General features: G+C 42.6%; 2 protein-coding genes across 6 annotated transcripts in view; one reads left to right on the top strand and one right to left on the bottom strand.

The window, feature by feature from the left end:
* The window catches only part of MCPH1 (microcephalin 1), a 240,000-nt gene that overhangs the window by 71,291 nt on the left and 147,634 nt on the right, over window positions 1–21,075 (bottom strand). The gene's annotated exons all lie outside the window — the stretch shown is intronic.
* The window catches only part of ANGPT2 (angiopoietin 2), a 61,654-nt gene continuing 54,202 nt past the window's right edge, over window positions 13,624–21,075 (top strand). Inside the window, exon 1 of one of the 2 annotated variants that reach the window (XM_007961602.3) lies at window positions 13,624–14,743. In XM_007961602.3, coding sequence (XP_007959793.3) covers window positions 14,456–14,743 — 288 coding nt within the window. In that variant the 5' untranslated portion in view covers window positions 13,624–14,455. The remainder of the gene's footprint in view (window positions 14,744–21,075) is intronic. The other variant, XM_007961603.3, reaches the window with a different exon arrangement.

The raw sequence follows: 21,075 nt of genomic DNA, 5'->3' as shown, positions 1-21,075 counted from the left end.
ATTAGACAGTCATTTGTACATTCAGAATATGTGAATGTGTTTACCCCAGGACGATCTATTCTGGATCAGGTAGTGTGCATTTGATGATTTGATTCTGTGTGGAGCTGCTGACCTACACATTTAGTGGCTTCATCCAAATTCACCAGGTTCTGGAGCACACGTGGTGATGGGAAGGGAGAGGCCCCATGAAAACATCCCAGCAGCACCACAGTGTGGAGGACAGAAGCCCCACGCAGGGAGGCCCTGGCTGCAGCACTGCACATGCTCTGAGGGAGAGGCACTGGCCACTTGGATTAACAAGATTTCCCTTCGCCCAGAGCCGACAGCAGGTTCACAGCATCCTGGCCTCCTGTACAGCAGAAACCCAGTGGCTGGGACAGAACAGAGTATCTTGCCACTTGTCCAGAGCGTAATTCCAGTGGCAGGACTTTCAGGTTCCTTGGCAAAGGGGCCCTCATCACAGCAGGCAGCAGGGAGAAGGAATTCCGCAGAATGGGCAGGGCCCTGCATCTCTCAGATTTCAAAGGAGGCGCCATTGCTTTTATCTGAGCAGGGGTGGCCGAGACGAATGCACAGACACCATTTCAGAGAAGACAGTAGGCCAGGCACTGTGGTTCACGCCTGTAATCCCATGTGGTTCACGCCTGTAATCCCAGCACTTTGGGAGGCCAAGGCAGGTGGATTACCTGTGGGCAGGTCACCTGAGGTCAGGAGTTGGAGACCACCCTGACCAATATGGTGAAATCCCGTCTCTACTAAAAAAAAAATAGCTCGGTGTGGCGGCGGGCGCCTGTAATCCCAGCTACTCAGAAGGCTGAGGTAAGAGAATCACTTAACCTGGGAGGCGGAGATTGCAGTGAGCTGAGATCCCGTCATTGCACTCCAGTCTGGGCGACAGAGGGAGACCACATCGCAAAAAAAAAAAAAAAGAAAAAAAGAAAAAAGGAAAGAGAGAGAGAGAGAGAGAGAGAAAGAAAGACAGACAGACAGACAGACACTGGCCACATTCCAATAAGGCCTGGCCTCAGACTCACAGTTTCGTGAGGATAATGAGCCATTATCAACTAACCTCACAACAATGGTTACAGAGGTATGGATAAGTGCCTAAGTGCTGAAGGCCCTGAGGTTGCCCTGCCTTCCTGCAGAGAAACAGGTTCTTCATGAAAGAGGACCTTCTTTTATAGGGTGGCTGCAATTAACGAGCCTTCGTACTTCTAGGAAACACTTTTACTGCAGCAGAATGAAGCTTTGCATAGCTATCACCAGGAACTGTGTGGACTTTTTTTTTCTTTTCCCTCTTGAGGTTGAACAAGAAGCAGAAGAACCAAATGGCAACGGTGTTTGGTGGAGGCTGCAAGGTAGCACTATATTTTAATTCCTTTCCTATTACTTTTTTTTTTTTTTTTTTTTTTTTTTTGAGGCTGTATTAGTTTGCTAGGGTTGTAACAAAGTACCACAAACTGGCTTAAACAGAAATCCACTCTCTCGCAGTTCTGGAGGGCAAAAGTCTGAGGTGAAGGTGTGGGCCAGGGTTGGTTCCTTCTGGAAGCCAAAACCACGAGAGAGGATCTGTCCCAGGCCTCTCTGCTAACCGCTGGCGGTGGCTGCTCATCTTTGGTGTTCCCTGGTTTGTAGAAGCTTCACCCCGTCCCTACCTGCCGTTGTCACAAGGCGTTCCTCCTATATCTGTCTTCACATGACTGTCTTCTTACAAAGACAACTGTCACATTAGATTAGGGGCCCACTCCACTCCAGTATGACCCTATCTTAACTGATTCCATCTGCAATGGCCCTACTTCCAAAGACAGTCACATGCTGAGGTACTAGGGGTTAGGACTTCAACATGAATTTTGGGGAAACAAAATTCAACTCATAACAAGGACCTTCAAAGAAGTGACAAATTATGAAGAGTTGCATGCTACTAATTATATCTTGTAAGTTTTACTCATTTTTTTAGTCACTTGCAACATTGTACAGATACCATGTAGGACCTTTTGACTGACCAGCCCGGGTCTTCTTTATCACCATCTCTTCTAGAGCCATGATCCACAGAACAGGACAATATGCCATGATCTGCAGAACCTGCACCTGTGACACCATGGCCAAGGGTCCCTGATAATGGAGCTGCTTTGCTGCTTAACTTTGTCTAGAAAAACCCAGATTGCTAAGCTTTATGCAATTTATACAGCTGTTCTTCTTCATCTGTTTCATATACTGTTTAATATTAGTTAATATTGTGTAATGAGGCTGCCATTGAGATTAATCATGAAAATAGGTCTTCCTGCTGCTTCCAACCCAGGTGGCTCTCTTGAGCTCAGACCCATATACGCAAAAGGAAAACTCTAACTGGAAGTCTCATAGCCAATTTAAACTGAACCTGTGCAAGCTGCGTGCACTGCCTCTCCCCTCCCGAGCCTCTGAGAATCCTATCTGTGTACCTGCCAGGCCAGAAACTACAGAACCAGTAATTCTTGACTCTTCCTTCTTACTGCTTTATCCAATCATTTTATTTGTCCTGTTTGTCATTTATTGCCGTATTTGAATCTGTAGCTTGATATCTTTCATCACTTTGAGAAAATCTTCAGTGATTATCTCCTTGGATATTGCCTGCCCTGTTCTCTCTCCCTTCCTCTGGAATTTGGATGGACTTTGTCAGACACTCTTCCTCCATCCTGCAGGTCTTCTTCACTTTCCGTCTTGGTCCTTATCTCATCTCTCCGTCCTACACCTGGGATGACTCCTTTTCACTTATCTTTCCGCTTCAGGTGTGTCTAATGACTTTAAATGATAAATTCCAATCATCGTATTTTTCATGTCTGTAAGTTTTCATTTTAAATCTGCAATATTGTTTTCTTGAGTTTTCTGTCCCCGTTAGGTGTTTTCAAAATTTTACTTTACATCTTTAAACATGGTAAGTGTTATGAGTAGAATTACATCTCTGACAGAAAGATGTAAGTCCTAATCCCCAGCAAATCAGCATGTGGGCTTATTTGGAAGTAGCGTCACTGCAGGTTTAACTAGTTGAGAGGAGGTCCTCCTGGAGTGTGGTAGGCTCTTAATCCAATATGACTGTGTCCTTATAAAAAGACGGCCATGTAGACAGGGAGAATGCCAGGAGACAATGAGGCCAGCAACAGCAGAAACTAGGATGGGGCAGGGAAGGACCCCCTACAGGTTTCAGACGGAACATGGCCCTGCTGACACCTCAATGATAGACTTCTAGCCTCCAGAGCTATGAGAATAAATTCCCATTGTTTTAGGCACCCAGTCTGTGGTACGTTGTTACCACAGCCTTAGCAAACCAATACAGCAGGGACAGATGTTTTTGCTGGTCTGTTTTTACTATTTTTTCTTTCTGCTGCTTTTTGCGAATAGTACTATGTTTTCTTGTGTGTTTATTTTTGTCTGTGAGTTGCCCATTATTCTTGGGAAACCGTAAGAATATTTTGAGACCCATGATGAAGGTGCATTCTCCCAGAAAGGATTTTCATTTGCTTCTTCCACAAACCTAGCGGATTAAGGTGAGCAGCCTGGGACCACCTTAGAACAACTCACTGTGGTTTTTTCTGACCACCTTACATTTACTGTAAAACCAAAGAGGGTGAGCTTGTAGTTATCTTCTCAGGGATGGGCTCCCCTCTTCTGGTTCTGCTTAACATCCAGGCATGTTTTCTTGTTTGCTCTGGAGAATGGGGTGGGCAGGTTTACTTCTGCCTCCCTGACACTGGGGTAGAGCCTTCCTGGAAGGAGGTCTCTCATCAGATGCTCCCATTCCTTTGGGTCCTGGCCTTTGTCTTCTGTCTGAACCACATTGGCCAGGTTTGGCAAATGACTCGATGGCAAAGCTCTTTAATAGTTCATGTGATTCCTGCCTTCCCATAAGTTTGGGCAGAATATGTACTTATTATCTTGTCACTTTATAGATGCTTTAAAAACTATTGCTAAGTTATTTTATTTTAGTGTTTTTAAGTGTAAGAGTCAATCCCAATACCAAACCAATCCCATTCCTGGACTCCCTGTATTCCATCCGTCTAGAAGGCCTATTGACCACCCCTCTTTAACATCATGAGTCCAATGTTAATATTCTAGCACAAGCCACTATAATATCTAACCTGAATTACTATAGCAGCTTCTGCTCTGGTCTCTCTGCCTCTACTCACACCTCCTCTCACCCCTTCTGCACATAGCACTCCAGGGTCCTTTCCCAGTCACATCAGGCCACTCCCCTGCCCCAAATGCTTTATGTCCAGGATACAAACCCAATTCCTAAGCAGACTCGGCAGCAGCTAGTTCCAGACAGCATCTTCAGACTCACCCATCTCCTCACTCTTGGCTCAATTATTGTTAATTTCTTCTAAGTTCCATGGTCCTGTCTTTTATTTATTATTTATTTATTTATTTATTTATTTATTTATTTATTTATTAAGTACACAGGCAATTTTCTCAGCCTGGAATGTAATTTCCCTCGGTTTTGGTCTTTATTCAGGGAGGGAGAAAGGGCAGAGTATGTTCTTCTTAAATAAGTAACAATGTGGATCTAAATAAACAGTGAAACTATTCCTGCTGTTCACGTAACCCTCACGTGGTTTGGGAGGCTTCCCATGTGGCGGCTCCCTCCTGTACTACCCAGGGCCTTATGCAGCAATGCTTGTGCATTGAGATGGGACATCTGTTCACCTTGTTAGACTGTAAGCTTGGGGTAAGCAGGATTGGTCTCTAAACTGGCTCCTCATGAAGCCAGACAGTACAAACCTCTTTTTCTGCTGTTGCAATAGTAGTAACCTTATCACCTGAGGATACAGAGACAGCTCCTAGGTCTGTGTATGCTAAATCAATGCCTAAAAGTATTTTTTCACCGTGTGTGTGCACATCTATCTTTAACGTCTGTATATGGTGTGATATGCTTTTGCATTAAAATTAAAATGAAAGCATTGTAGGTTGTATTTTAGTTGCAATTGATGTAGGTCCTAAATTACCTATTATTTCCATTAACAACTGTAATAACAGTCATGGATAGATTTGCCTGTCACTTGATAGGAGATCAGCAGAGGGAGCTAGTGAGTATTACAAGTCGATTTGATACTCGCATCTTAAATAGGTACCATTTTTTAATTTTTATTGTAGTCAAGCAAGACTTTTTGATCTATAAATAAAAAAGGTGATTTAAACGTGCATCAGGATTTGGGGGGAATGTACATATTATTTTTTTCTGTAAATATTTTACTAGAATAGTTTCAGGCTTTCAAAATACGTTATTGATTTTTTTTTTTCCCCTTGAGGGAAACTGATGTCAAGAACTTAATACTGAAATTTTACTTAAAATTCTCTTCAGTCTTTGTCCAATTTACTTTTCTCTTTTGTATCAGTCTGTGTTTGACTTTTAGACTTCTTACTTGAAATGGAACATTTTAGGGAAGTATGCTTTAGTATTAATGGGGTACCAAATAAACTGCTTGAAATAGCGTTTCTAAGAGAAAAAGTGGAGGAATACATTCTGGATTATTAGGAAAGACTTGAATCGTCATCAGACAACTAAGATTCATGAGGGGACAAGAGTGACAAGGAGTATTTTTATACACTTAAAGCAAACATCCCTTCCTTTTATGTGTAACTATTTATTATAATTCTAATATAATTCTTCAAAAACTCCTTTTTGTACTTGTAAGTCTATAATCAAGCCTAATTTCCCACAGGAAGATTTTTTCATATAAAGTCCTCCAGATGGACAGGGATACCAAAAGGAGGTCATGGGCTTTTTTTTTACTTCTTTGACATAAGCAATTTTATTTATGTTAACCTATAACCAAGAGAGATAATATATCTTAATGTAAATAGCACATGTGACACTTTTATTTCTTTTTAAAAAAGGTTTCTCAATAATTAAGATAACAATTTTATAAATTTAGATTAAAGAAGAATTAATCTAGTTGGCATTAAGCCACTTTCAAATGAAAATTCACTCTAAGAAATTTAGATCTTTATTAGGATGGTTATGACAAAGAGACTGGACATATTTTTTAGAAGCAATGGACTTTGAGATCTCTACAACATTGATGAAATGGATTTGGGAACATTTAATGTGAATTTTAACAAATAAGCCCACCTCAAAGCCACTCATGAAATATGGTGTTTGTCAAAGGAAAGACTTTATTTGACTTAACACAGGTCATGTTAGTAAACACTGACATCAATCCATTGAAAAAAAATGTTTAGCATTTCTTTCTACAGGGAGAAAACAGGACACAGAATGACTGGCAAAAATATTATCAGGCAAATGTACTCATCTATTGTTTTAGAATTGTATCCACTCCCTTTTAATGTTGTGACTTGTATCTTGACCTTCTGGCATTTTTTTGATGGGAAAATAAAATATTCCATAATAATACTAGAGAATGAAAATATTTAAAAATCAAACAGCATAACAGTCATGTAAACTATTTCTAAAAATGCAAGGAATTTTTTTCTTAAAAAAAAAAAGATAGTTACTTGGATATTTCCCAAGCTACTAGTAAATAAAAAGCTCTTCCCTTCAACGTCCTTCAGGTTCCATATGACACACAATGCAGCTCTAAAATATGAAATTCTTTAGCAGATGTGATGCTGGTTTGCGGTAGTACTAATTGGGAAAGATTCGGGAATCTCTTAAGTTTCTTTAAAAAACAACAACAACAACAACAATCCATCTGCTCTAAATGTCATTCACACACAATTTCACAATGAACACAGATAAGTCAGAATGAATGAGTACTTGGAACGTCCATAAACCACCTAAAGAAGAATGCCAAGCACCTGAGAAGTCACATGAACAATGAAGATTTTCTCCTGTTGACTCTGATCCTTCCCACTCACAGGGTTTCTGTGGTTCTGTGTCAAACAGAAGTTACACAGCTGCGAGGAGAAGATAATTGTCCGAGATAAGGCCTGGGCTGTGGAGGCCTGGGTCCTTTAACGCCTGCGCTTACTCTATCTACCCGCAAATGAAAACACAACTATAATGCGGGGGAAATGGCTGTTTCCCAGGAAAGGAAATGGCCTGAAAACACATCTGGCAAAGAGCTTTCTGTCCGTTTTGGCAGTCAGATACTTATTTTTAACAAAATATACATTTGCTCACCTTGTACAAAGGTGAATTCTGCGGAGTCAATGCCCAATTCCAAGCGGATGACACTTAACTTGTATTCTAAATATATTGGGCCAGCTATTTTATGTCAAATGCTATATTTATATTTAATTGCAACTAGAACAGGAAATGGTGCTAAACTGCATCTCAGAACTGTTTCTATTCTAAAACATACATCATATTCTTCCAGCTATCCACATCGGATGAAATTAAACCAGACAAAGCAGAAAAGTTATTTAAGCGCAAACAATGAAAGGGTATATAGAATGTACATATAAAGCTTAACTGATCCATTTAGACAGTATGTTGGATTTCCAAGGATTCTGTCCTAAGCTAGTTAGTAACAATTTGATTTCAGGTCTGCATTAATGATGTGGTTTCTGCACTTGTAATAGGATGGTCCCGGCTCAGATGCCCGAGGTCCACATGGGATGTCCGGTGAGCTTCCATACAAGACTCAGCAGCTCTGGCTCAAGAGGACTGAAGGCCGCTAAGAGTCTTTGGCAGTGAGATGGATTCTGTCACTCGGGATGTGTGTTTGTGCTGCACAGAGGTGACGGCCAGTACTGCATAGTGATTCTTGATGATCTCTAAAGGAGGTTGTATTTGCCATGTTAAAGAGGGGCAAAATTATTGCTTTAAATTCTCCTTAAATTCATAACCATTAACGTAAAAGACAGACACACACAGGCACTTGGCTAAGGGAATTCTTGTCTCTCTCTTCACTGAGACTTGATTTCCTTATCTGGTATAGGGACAAAAGCTACCTTACATGTTTATACGTGTGTGTTTATACTTTTCTTCCTTTTCTTCTGTCCTTACGGTAACTTGAAGGGGCTTTCCTTTGGTACTTTTTTGAAATCCCATGGCTGGAATTATCCTTCCTAGCATTCCAAAGTCAGGATTGAACACTAGTAACATGATGAGCCGCTCTGGGGAATGGTAACGGTTGATGCAGCAACATTTTTGCAAAATGGCTCTAGACTACATTTGTGGGTCTTCAAATCTGGTTCAACGTATATCAAAATGGAGTCGAAACAGATCTTCCAGGAGGCATATAAAGGAATCACTATATAGGGAGCCTGCTTTCAGAAAGCAGATTTTTTTTTTTTTTTTTTTGGCAGGGGGGCAGGTGTTGGCCAGTTGTGACTTTAGTTCTTATTAATTATTGCATACAATTTGTGGGGGGAAGTAATAAAAATAACTTTAACAACAGTTTTATGTGCAGCAAACCTTCTAATGGTTTTCCCTGTATACCGAACATTAAGTTGTGTATATAAACATGTTGACTGATTTAGATGGCCAAGATGTCTCCAAAGTCCCTCCCAGCTTAGTGTGCCAGGCGCCCAAGAGTCCCGAGTGTGCCCCTCTGTCTGCAAATGGCTAAAATCAAAACATAGTGTCCCAGCTTCATTTTTTAAACTATTTCAGCCCTGGAAGTTCCTCATACATCAACAAGGCACTTTCCAAAAATTAAGGCCAGGCTGCCCAAATAAGCCTGCAGCAGTCACCGCCTCCCAGGCCTGCAGGCAGTGGCGGTGGGAGGAAAGCAGCCTGTAGCCGGCCAGGCCACGCTGAGGATGGGAGACAGTCTCAGGAGGGTTTGCCCAGGCCTGATGGAAAACGATGTCAGGACAAACTGCCCTATAAATGCAAGGCAGCAATGTGCCTTTAAGTATGTCTGAGCCCTTTCCATGTGTTTTTCAGTTCAGCAGGGCTTTTTCAAATTGCATGCTGGCCAATCCATTGCTGGGACTGTACAGGTTGGAAAGGCAAAACGACCCCGGGCCTGGGTCAGGCTGGTGGCCCCATTTCCATCCCTCGATTTAGACAAATGCTGAGTATTAAACTGGCCTGCTGGACAACAGCAGGGGTCATGGGGGCCCACTTGCAAATTCTGTTTGGCCACCCATAGCTTGGGGGCTGCCCCACTTTGTGCTGACTTAGCATCTGTTTTTGGTTTCTGGTTGCTTATGAGAGCTGCATGGATGGCTCTGGGGGAACCTGGGATGGTTTGGCTGTCATGAGTCCTATTCCACATTCAGCCAGTGATGGGTCCACGCACCACCCACTTCCACGGTCCTCAGGAGGCCCTTTGGCTTTTCTTGTTTGTGCCTTAGGGCCTCTCCAACTGGGCAAACTGAGCCAAAAGGGCTGGCCACGAGGTTCTTTGTAACATTGGCCTCTTTCTGGGAGTAGGTAGCTGTGGTTTTTCTGGTGTCGTCAACCAGGGTAATAAGAACTTGAGACAGTTCCACAGAGAACACATGGGAACCTCTGAAATGTCAGCTGATGACACACAATATGGGGGAGAAAACAAATAGGATTAAGGAAATAAATCGCACTATGCACAGCTGTTCAGCAGAACTATTACGGAAAAAAATTGGGTGGGTAGGCAGGTGGCTTTTGGGAACCTGTGACTATGTTTCTCGTCTGACAGTCTCACCTGCCTCTTGCCTGACGTACAGCAGGGAGGAACACCCAAGATTGTCTCTGGAGTTGTGAGACCCCCCCAGTCAAGCCTCATTGAGAGTGAAGGGGTCCCAGATGGGTGGCCTCAGACCCCCAGGCTGCATGGCGGTGTTACTGGACACCCACAGCTCCAGGCTCTACATCTAATGCCTTCAAGGGCTTCCCATTGGCTCCCCCAGGCTTCCTGGTCAGTGGCCTGATGGACCCTGTCTCCACTTCCCTAGGGGCCGCAGCTCTGAGCTGCCCAGGCCACTTTCTGGTCCCTCTCCCTACCTGGCATCCCTGATTCACTTCAATGTGGCACTTTCTCTGGGCACCTATTCTATCCCTTTAGTAAGCCCCTGTAAGCAGTCACACAGAAGGCTGAGCCGAGGCAGCAGCTCTCCCCTGTTCACACGGTGGTCACCACACTGTGTGCACTATCCATGGCCTTGCCGATCATACATGGTCATCACGCCGTGTGCACTATCCATGGCCTTGCCGATCATACATGGTCATCACGCCATGTGCAGTCAACAGCCATGCCAACCACACATGGTCACCACACCATGTGCAGTCAACAGCCATGCCAACCACACATGGTCACCACATTGTGTGCACTATCCATGGCCTCTCCAACCACACATAGTCACCACACTGTGTGCACTGTCGACAGCCATGCCAACCACACATGGTCACCACGCTGCATGCACTATCCATGGCCTTGCTGATCACATATGGTCACAATACCGTGTGAACAACCCATGGCCTTGCTGATCACACATGGTCACCACACTGCATGGACTATCCATGGCCTTGCTGATTACACGGTCACCACACCGTGTGCCCTGTTGATGGCCATGCCAAACACACGTGGTTGCCACACTGTGTGCACTGTCGACAGCCATGCCAACCACACATGGTCATCACGCTGCATGCACTATCCATGGCTTTGCTGACCACACACGGTTGCTGCACGGCATACAGTGTCAATGGCCTTGCTCACCACACATGGTTATTGCACGGTGTAGACTGTGGATGGCCTTGCTGACCACACATGGTTATTGCACTGTGTAGACCGTGGATGGCCTTGCTGACCACACATGGTTATTGCACTGTGTAGACCGTGGATGGCCTTGCTCACCACACACATGGTTATTACACTGTGTAGACCGTGGATGGCCTTGCTCACCACACACATGGTTATTGCACTGTGTAGACCGTGGATGGCCTTGCTCACCACACACATGGTTATTGCACTGTGTAGACCGTGGATGCCCTTGCTGACCACACACGGTGGTGGCTGCACTGTGTGTACTGCCGACAGCCCTGCCAACCACACACGGTCACCACACCGCGTGCACTGTGGACGGCCTTGCCCAGCACCTCCTATGCCCACAGACCACCTAGGCTCTCGGAGGCCAGCAAGCTCCAGTCCAGGCCGGGTTTCTAACAGCCTATGAGCTAAGAATGTTTTTTAAACTTTTACATGATTGGAGAAAATACAGAGAATATTTCATGATGTGAAAATTACAAGAAATTCAAATTTCAGTATCACGAACAAAGCTTTACTGGAGCCCAGCATGCTCACTCAGTTAGGCTGTCCATAGCTGCTTTGCACCACATCAGCTTTGGGTGGTGGCGATGGTGGCCGTATAGCCTGCAAAGCTGAACATTATTACCATCTGACACTTTACAGAGTTTGCCAACTCCAGGTCTAATAGAGCTTCCCCTGACTCTCTAGTTCGGATAATTTCCATTTAGGAATCTCCAAAGAGCTGTTCCTCCCATGTTCGGAACTTGAGGGGATTTGAAAAGGACGGAGTCCATGCCAGCTGTGCACAGCATGTTATCTGCCCAGAAGCATCATTGTCTTCCTGTGTGCTCTGACTGCTCTCTCTTATCACATCCAATTTGTACATGGGTCTCTCCCTCTCCATACACTATTAGCTTCTTTAGGTCAGATACCCAGTTGCCTTCATCTCTATCCCCAGTGCATAGCGTGGTGTCTGACACAAGGCTGGCAGACAAAAAGTACTGTGGTGTGCCCACTTTCTATTTGTTCCTTTTAAACTACCCTATTTGCCTGGAAGACAACTGAATGACTTTTAAAACCACATATGCCGGCCAGGTGCAGCGGCTCACACCTGTGATCCGAGCACTTTGGGAGGCCAAAGCAAGAGGATCACTGGATGCCAGGAGTTCAAGACCAGACTGGGCAACGATAGTGAGACCCTGTCTCTACAAAAAATAATCTTAAAAAAAAGGTAAAACCACATATGTGATATTAATACCTTATAATATACTTTTTCAAACAGGAAATAAAAAAATTGCACCCTATGGCACTGCCTCACATTCAGAGAATAGCACAGTTACACTATTTGATGGTGGAAGAACTGATTCCCATCTAATGGAACGTGCCTGTAAAGAAAAAGAACTAATATTTCTAAACACACAATTATATCTTAATCCTAAAAACCCTACAGAGATAAAATGATCTCCATTTTATGAGTAGGGAGACCGAGGCTTTGAGAATTGAAGCATTTGCCGGAGGTCACACAGAAGCAGGGTTCTAACACAGGTCTCATCTTTAAGACCTATATGCTTTATTCGACGGAGCACTGTCCGGATGGGTATAGCGTCTTTCATGGGTTCCCTTAGTGGAAACCAAGTCCAGAACCTTGGTGGAATCGTAGTACCTCTTCTACTGATGGAATCCTTCCAGAGAGCGTCTTCCAGCTTTTCTGTGCGACAGAACCCTTTGGTTGTCTGGTGAAGCCTATAAACACCTTCTCAAAAGAAGACACATGCTACTTTATTCAAATGTGCAGTAGCAAGATCTAGGGGTGGGTTTAATAAAAATGTATTTCAGAGTATTGTGACAGCAAATAAAAATAGCTGATTTCTGAGGATGAGAAAGTCACAGATACTCACACTGCTGTTTGTTAACTATTTACAGATAAAGGAAAGGCTGTCTTTCGGTTAGAGCTTAGTGAAAAATAAAGATCTTTTATGGGTAGATGTGGTCTGTTAAGTCAGTGTACCAGGTATTGAGCGCTCACTGGGAATAATAAACCTTGTATCTTGAGAGATAAACAAACCACAGCAAAGGCAAGGGGCTTTTTCCCTATGCACACTTGGGCTGGTGAGTTAACATATTATTAATCTTATGGGTGCAGCACACCAACATGGCACAAGTATACATATGTAGCAAACCTGCACGTTGTGCACATGTACCCTACAACTTAAAGTTTAATAATAATAAATAAATTAAAAAAAAACATATTATTAATCTCTGAAGTATTAAGTTTCAGTTGTTAAAGGAACTGACTCGTAGGATTTACAGAGCCATAGGATTGAACTTGAAAAATCCTGTGAGTGCACCCCTTGAATTGCACAGATGAGGACATTAGAGCTTAATTAAAATAGGGAAGTGATTTGTCTGAGTCTAATACCAAGGGGGACTAATGTAATTGATAATGTGTTACAAAATGCTGATATGTCAACAAATCCTGACACAATAAAGAAGTTTGTGGGCTGGGCACGGTGGCTCACGCCTGCAATCCCAACACTTTGGGAGGCCAGGGGCGAGTCAATCACAAGGTCAGGAGTTTGAGACCAGCCTGACTAACATGGTGAAACCCCGTCTCTACTAAAAATATAACAATTAGCTGGGCGTGGTGGCGTGCGCCTGTAATCCCAGCTGCTCAGGAGCCTGAGGCAAGAGAATCACTTGAACCCGGGAGGCAGAGGTTGCAGTGAGCCGAAATCGCCCCACTGCACTCTAGCCTGGGCCACAGAGCGAGACTCCATCTCAAAAAAAAAAAAAAAAAAAAAAAAGTTTGTGTTCCTCTTTCCACACACACACTTAAATTCTAATTTCTCTATTGTAATGTAATGAACTTAATCAGTACAGTGCATTGTTAGTGTGAATATCCAAGTGGATTTTTTTTAAAGAATAAAGGTCAGAGCTCAGAAACTGATGTTTATAACGTGACTTAATAACAGAAGATCTTCCTATCCAACTGTTTTGAAATGAAAATCTTTTCTAACTTGGCTAGTGTTTCAAGAATCAAGTAATATCAATGAATCTATTTTTCCCTCTGAAAAGGCACACGTTTACAGGAGCCAAACTTCTTCCTCTTTATTTGTAATAACAAAAATAAACCGAAGTCCTGACCTATTTGTAGTATTTTTATTCCTAAAGGAAAAAACAGGAACTTTCATTGTACTTTAACATTAAAGTTATTACCTCAGATATTTTGCCAGTTTAGCACGGCAAAATCAGTTTCAGACAAAAGAGATCAACTGCTCTCTCTAGGAAATACTTAATTGGGGTGGTGCCTAGGAAATGCCCAGGGGTCCTGTGACGGATCGGTTTTTCCCAGAGGGTTTCTGCGGCATGGGTCCTGGTTGGACGGCAGGCATTCTGCTCTGATTTTTCCTGTTGCCTGGCTAGTGACCCCCTACAGGAAGATAACGGATAAGCCAGGAGGGCGGAGCAGCCCACTACACATGTCTGGCTGCTCTTATCAACTTATCATATAAGGAAAGGAAAGTGATTGATTCGGATACTGACACTGTAGGATCCGGGGAGAGAGGAACAAAGGACCGTGAAAGCTGCTCTGTAAAAGCTGACACAGCCCTCCCAAGTGAGCAGGACTGTTCTTCCCACTGCAATCTGACAGTTTACTGCATGCCTGGAGAGAACACAGTACTAAAAACCAAGTTTGCTACTGGAAAAAGAGGAAAGAGAAGACTTTCATTGACGGACCCAGCCATGGCAGCGTAGGAGCCCTGCGTTTTAGACGGCAGCAGCTCGGGACTCTGGACCTGTGTGTGCCTTCAAGTTTGCTAAGCTGCTGGCTTATTACTGAAGAAAGAATGTGGCAGATTGTTTTCTTTACTCTGAGCTGTGATCTTGTCTTGGCCGCAGCCTATAACAACTTTCGGAAGAGCATGGACAGCATAGGAAAGAAGCAATATCAGGTCCAGCATGGGTCCTGCAGCTACACTTTCCTCCTGCCAGAGATGGACAACTGCCGCTCTTCCTCCAGCCCCTACGTGTCCAATGCTGTGCAGAGGGACGCGCCGCTAGAATACGACGACTCGGTGCAGAGGCTGCAAGTGCTGGAGAACATCATGGAAAACAACACTCAGTGGCTAATGAAGGTAGGAAAAAAATCCATCTGTCTTTGTGAACAATCCATGCTATTAAGATCAGCTTGGCAGCAGCTCAGGTTTTAACAACCAAAAAAAAAAGAAGAAGAAGGATAAAGAGGATTAGAGCTGGAGAGCGGGTTGCTGGTACCCTCAAATGAAAGATCATTTCTTTTATTCTATCCCAGGGTGTGTGGGTAGTCCCCGGGGTGAAAATAATTATTTGGAAAGAATGCCAGAGTCAATACAGAAAATCTCTAAAGTTAGAAATCTCTACTAACAAGGTAGAGGAAATACACTTCTCTGCATGACTTGTGTGCCGTTTTGTTTGTTTACATCGTTTAAGCTCAGTAACACCCATCACCACGGAGGTTCTCAGCTGGTTGCAGGCAAGTGAGGGAAGGCTGTGAACCACAGCAGCCCGCGAGCCAGGAAGACCGTGACAGGCATGCTGATGACCGAGGCATAACGGATGGAGTCAAGTGCTTTACCAATTTCCTGAATTTATTTACTAAAATAGGTTGTGACTCTCGGTAAACGAGAGGAAATTAAATAAAGCAGACCTTGTGTTTCTCAGAATCTCAGGGCCCTACCGCTAAGGGCTTTTGCCGTCTGTAAACAGGGGCACATTTCCCAAGCGTCCCAAAGGTATTCAGCACTGCAGCCCCCATCAGTTCCAGCAACCAGTGCGGCATGCGTCCCCACGTGGGACGGTTATGTCCAAGTCATGCCACGACAGGACGATCTGACAGTTTGTTCTTGGGGTGATTCCACTGTTTCACAGATGATCCCACTGTTTCTTAGACTTTTTATGGAGATGTAACCAAAATAGGATATTGAAAGCTCTGTTTTTCTTTCACAAATAATTTTTTTTACATGTAAACATGGGAGCTATTTATATAAAACCCAAAACGACCCTGGAATGTTCTTTATATGGACTATATGTATTCTAAAGGAAGTTTAAACGAAATGCATACATTAATTGTTAAGTAGCATGATGATGCCATTACATCACAATGTTTACATGGCAGGGAATGTGATTATCTAAAGGTATATAGTCTTTTAAAAGTTGGTAAGCCTCATTTGACACGTTACCCTAGAAAAGCACAATTATTTTCTCACTCTTTCATTTCACCATAAGCCTTTTGTTAGGACACCTTATCTGAATCTCAGAACGGATTTTGGAGCCTAATCTGTGCTTCTCATTACCTCCCCTACCTTCAGAGAGAAAACAACTAAGTTATTATTTGAGTCATGAGCTTAAACGAATCAATGTGAATGAATGTTCCCAGCACCACTGGTTACTGTGTCAAGAGGCGTCATTGAGAACAACAAAAACTTACCAAAATGACCTATCAAACACAGATTTCATGTAATATAAAACTCACTAGCAACGTCTTTTTAAGCTCCTGGCTAAGTGCTCCAGTAAGTTTCCCTCCTTTCCCAGGTCACTGTGGTGTGCTTTTAAACATCTTCTAAAATTCATAGCTGTGTAAATAATTATGCTAAGCTTAAAAAGTATGCAGCAACACAGGTTGAAATATGTGGAAGGCAAACTATATCCTAAATATCTGCTTAACTTGAACTTCCTATTTCTTTGTAAATCGTCATGCTGATGTCTAATGACTTTCCCACATCTACCGTGGTTACAGAGTCACAGTGAGGGATGAAAGACGCATTGCAGTAAATATTCTAATCTGCCCGACGGGCAAGTCATCTCCTAGAAGAAATGGCCAGGAAATATAAAAGACTGCTTTGCTAAATGCAAGGCTGCTAAATTGTATTTGCTTAATTAAGCCTACGTTAGGTATACCTGAAACTCCATAAGCAAAGCTCATATTTCTTTCTTAGGTAAACTACCTCTTCTGTTGGGTCTTTGAGATAAAGACAGAAAAAGACAAGGAATTCTATGTTAGGCGACCAAAATTTCTTCCTTTCCAGGTTCACTTAGTCAATATTTGAACAGCAGTATCACAATGCTATTTCAAAAGTCCGTCTTCAGCTGTCTAGTTAAATACCATTTCACCAAGAATGACTTAATGTTTATCTTTGCACGAGCTCCACACCTGTTCTCCCAGCCTATCTCAGCGATGTGCACCTGAGAAAGGCAATTTGCACTCTCGCTTGGTTTACAGGCTTCTTTTGGGAATGAAAACAAAAAAGCAAAGATGAAACCCACTTAAAGTGATTAAATGTAACCTCTCTGTTTGTGCTTCTCCTGTGTTTTGTCACCTGTGATAATAAACACTGATTTTCTCATGAGGAAGAAAATAATATAAAATGGAATGATAGATAAGCCACACAGTTAAAGGGTCATCATTACAACCTAACACCCACTGATTTGATTAGCACAGAAAGCAGCAGCACAATTCTGTGTTTTTCATGGTTTTACATATTTTCTTTTGAGCTATTTTTTGGAAAAAAAAAAAAAAATGTTTCCATATCTCCTTTCTCTCCTGGATCAGCACTAAAAATGAAAGATTGAAAAACAACCCACTACAAAATCTGTACACTTTTAGGAAATTAAAACACTTGTCAGGAAGGAAATTAAGACCAAGTTTCTGGTTCATTTTAGGGCAAATAAATAGTAGTTCAACCTCTGAGTGGTCAGCATAGCCTAGGGAGGTTCGACTAAGAAAGCAGGTTTCACATCACCAAAAGGTCCCACGCTGCCCCTTTTATCTGTCCGGCAAAGGAAGTGTCAGGCTTCTGAATGAACTCAGAGGAATATGAATGGAACAATACAGGACAGCTCACTCGCTGTGTAGTAGTTAAACAAGGATAAGATAAATTCATGATCGCTAGCACATGAAACACACTACAATGGACCAAAGACTACTCATGCTACGTCTCTCTTGCTAATCCTGCAACTAGTCTGAACCTCTGCCCTGGTGATATTAAACACACTTTATAAAAACTCACAAATAATTTAGCAAAACGGATTGTATTTTGTTAGGAGACCAAAGGGATGTTTTTTTCCTGATAAGAGGAAATATGGAAAGGAAATAACTATTTCACACTGATGAGTGCCTCATACCTATAAACAACTGCAAGTCTCTGAACACTTTAAAACAGAATGATTTGAAAAATAAACTTGATGCCTACTACAGATGCAAACACTTCCTCTGCCATCTTTTTTGTTTGTTTGTTTTTTAAATGACACAAGAACAGGCTGGAAACTGTAAATGTGAATTGCAATCCTTTTCTTTCTTTAAAAGTAATAACAGTATATCTTTTTAATAAGATGTGATAGCTACTACTCATGAATCAATGCATAGGAAACCATGCAGTTATGCTCTTCAAACATAGCTGCTGTCACTGGGAGAAACGGATGGTGAGAGGCTCGTAGAGGAACCCAGCCCGCCAGCCCCACCCTGCCCTTGCTAGGGACTGTGTGTGTGTGTGCGTGTGCATGTGTGTGTGTGTCTGTGTGGCTACAAAACACTCATTAGCTGTATATTAAAACAACAACAATAAAACCCAGGGCTTGGTTCATTAGAGGAAAGAAAAAAATCCCATCCCATTCACAGCCACTGGTCTCTTGTGATAGTGGAGGACAAGAACCATTACTGTATCCGCTGGCTACATCCTGAGTGGTGAAATATGATTGTGCTCAGTGTTAGTATTACTATATAGTAAGGAATGCAGTAAGGAATGTAGAAGAGACAGTTTCACTATGATAGGGGAAGTGCAATATATTTAATTTTGGAAAATACAAATATAGTTTACTATATCTCTTATGCAATATGTGTATGTGTAGTACAATATGTGCCTCTACAGTATATAAAATATATAAAATATAATACATGTTTACTCTATGTGGATTATATATTATACATATATCATTTGTTTTCTGTGGTCAAGTAGTCTTTGTTTACTATACGGCGTTGTCTGAGATACTGGATTAACTAGTCAGATATCATACTATTTGCTTGCAGAGTCTAGAACTAGGAAATGGATTTCCATAATCTTACCTTCTACTGAGACACCAGATAATCCATTTAGTCTCAATACTGAAGTCTGAAATTTTTCTGATTTTAATCAATTTGGCTCTTTACGGTTGTCAAACAGGTTGTAATCCACAAGTGTATCTGTAATCCACAAGTGTACATGGAACTTGAGAAGGATAATCGTCTTATCAGTGGTGATCAGATGCTCAGGATGGTCCATGGTGCTTATTTTAATCCATAAAATAACTAAAATTTTGTATATTTAAAATGGAAAAACAAGAGTTCAAATCAACTCTACCATCATGGGAGTAATTTAAAAAATAAAACAAAAATATTTTGAAAGATATGGGCAAGGTAAAAAAAAATGTCAGGCTATTGAAATGGTGGAAATAGGAAGCAGATTCTCCTTCCCCAGTCTTCCATCCCTTTCTTGGAGATTAGCACTCAGAGATTTCTTTTACCAGCCCTTTATTTAAAATGCCAAATTTAATATCAAATGTACAGCTTTCCTTACAAACTATCACAAGAACAGAAAACCAAACACCACATGTTCTCACTCGTAGGTGGGAACTGAACAATGAGATCACTTGGACTCGGGAAGGGGAACATCACACACCGGGGCCTATCATGGGGAGGGGGGAGGGGGGAGGGATTGCATTGGGAGTTATACCTGATGTAAATGACGAGTTGATGGGTGCAGCACACCAACATGGCACAAGTATACATATGTAGCAAACCTGCACGTTGTGCACATGTACCCTACAACTTGAAGTTTAATAATAATAAATAAATTAAAAAAAAAAAAAAAAAAAAAAAACACACACATACAGTGGCATTTGTAGCATAATCAGGATCTTTCCTGGCCCACAAATGACATGACAAGAGGTTGGAAGGAAGATTGTATTTAGGAACAAAGAGCAACATTTGAGAGATTGAGGTAAAGGAATAAAGGTGTGTGTGGGGGCAAGGGCAGGAGAGACAGAGACACCACCTGTGAGGGGATCAGTCAAGATGAGGAAAAGAGGGAGAATGTGGCACAACTGTTTTGACAGGGAAGAAAGGAGGTGGTTTATATCTTTCCATATCTGGCCACAAAATGACAGCACGGCCTGGACAGCTTTGTGGATTTCCTGAGTTGAGATCAAGAGGATGCATACGATGAATCATGAACATGGACAGACTGTTTTCCAATTAGCTGTTCACAATTTGCAGGATGTTTACGGTACTTAATGGCAAGTCAGCAGGCAAACCAGTCTCTCTCCCCCTGTATATATGTATGTTTGTGTGTGTGTGTGTTTACACACATACACATATCATATTAAATACACAAAATATAGATTTGTTCTATAGGATAGTCCTGTAAGATTGGCTTCATTTGGCAACTGATACAGTCGACTCTAATTAAACAGGGCCCATCTAGACAGCCAACACCTATTCTCTTTTCACTATAGCCTCCTTGGGCTTGAAGGAACCTAACAATGAGAATTTTCTCCTAAATTATTCTAGAATTATTCTGATATAAAGACAGCCACTCAACTTTGCAGCCGCACCATTCATCACTAAGGTAGCGATCCTGACAGGGTAGCTCTGAATCACTTTAAAGCACTGTCCACCCCTCACCTCATTTTGCCCCGGGAATATCTCTAGCACGCAAGTATGGTAGGTATGGTGGATGCAAGCCTGTATATTTTTTTAAGTCCCTTATAAACACGGGGCATGCTAACACTAGTGCCCTTTGCAGTTTAGCTGCCTTGTATGGATTGCCCAGCGGTAAAGTAAATACGGGAAAGCATGCACATCCCCTCCTCTGACAAAAGCAGGCTTTTCCGTGGGGCTGGGAAGCCTGCAGAAAGCTGCTGAGAGGAGTGTGAATGCGTATGAATTTGGGCCGAAGGGTGTTATTTCTCAGTTCATTTGCGTGAGTGAGTGAACACCACACGACCCCCCCCGCTTCTGGGGGGTTTCAAGTTCGGGGTGGGAGCCACGAAAGTTTATTTATTGTTCAAAAAATATTTATCGAGGACCTGCACGTGTCCAGGTAGTGCTGGTTCTAGGTGCCTGGAAGAAGTCAGAGGGGGAAGAAAATGCCTAAAACCAGGCACAGTGCCTCACACCTGTAATCCTAGAGCTTTGAGAGGCCAAGATGGGAGGACACTTTGAGGCCAGGAGTTCAAGACCAGCCTGGTCAACAGAGAGAGACCCCATCTCTACCATGGCACACAGCTGTGGTTCCAGCTACTTGGGAGGCTGAGGTGGGAGGATCGCCTGAGCCCAGGAAGTCAAGGTTGCAGTGAACTATGATGGCGCCATTGCACAGCAGCCTGGGCAACAGAGTGAGACCCTGTCTCTTTAAAAAAAAAAAAAAAAAGACAATGCCTATGCTTTTGGTCAGTA

Source organism: Chlorocebus sabaeus, chromosome 8 (assembly GCF_047675955.1).
Source record: "Chlorocebus sabaeus isolate Y175 chromosome 8, mChlSab1.0.hap1, whole genome shotgun sequence".
Lineage (NCBI taxonomy): Eukaryota > Metazoa > Chordata > Mammalia > Primates > Cercopithecidae > Chlorocebus > Chlorocebus sabaeus.
This window is presented reverse-complemented; position numbering and strand designations above follow the sequence as displayed.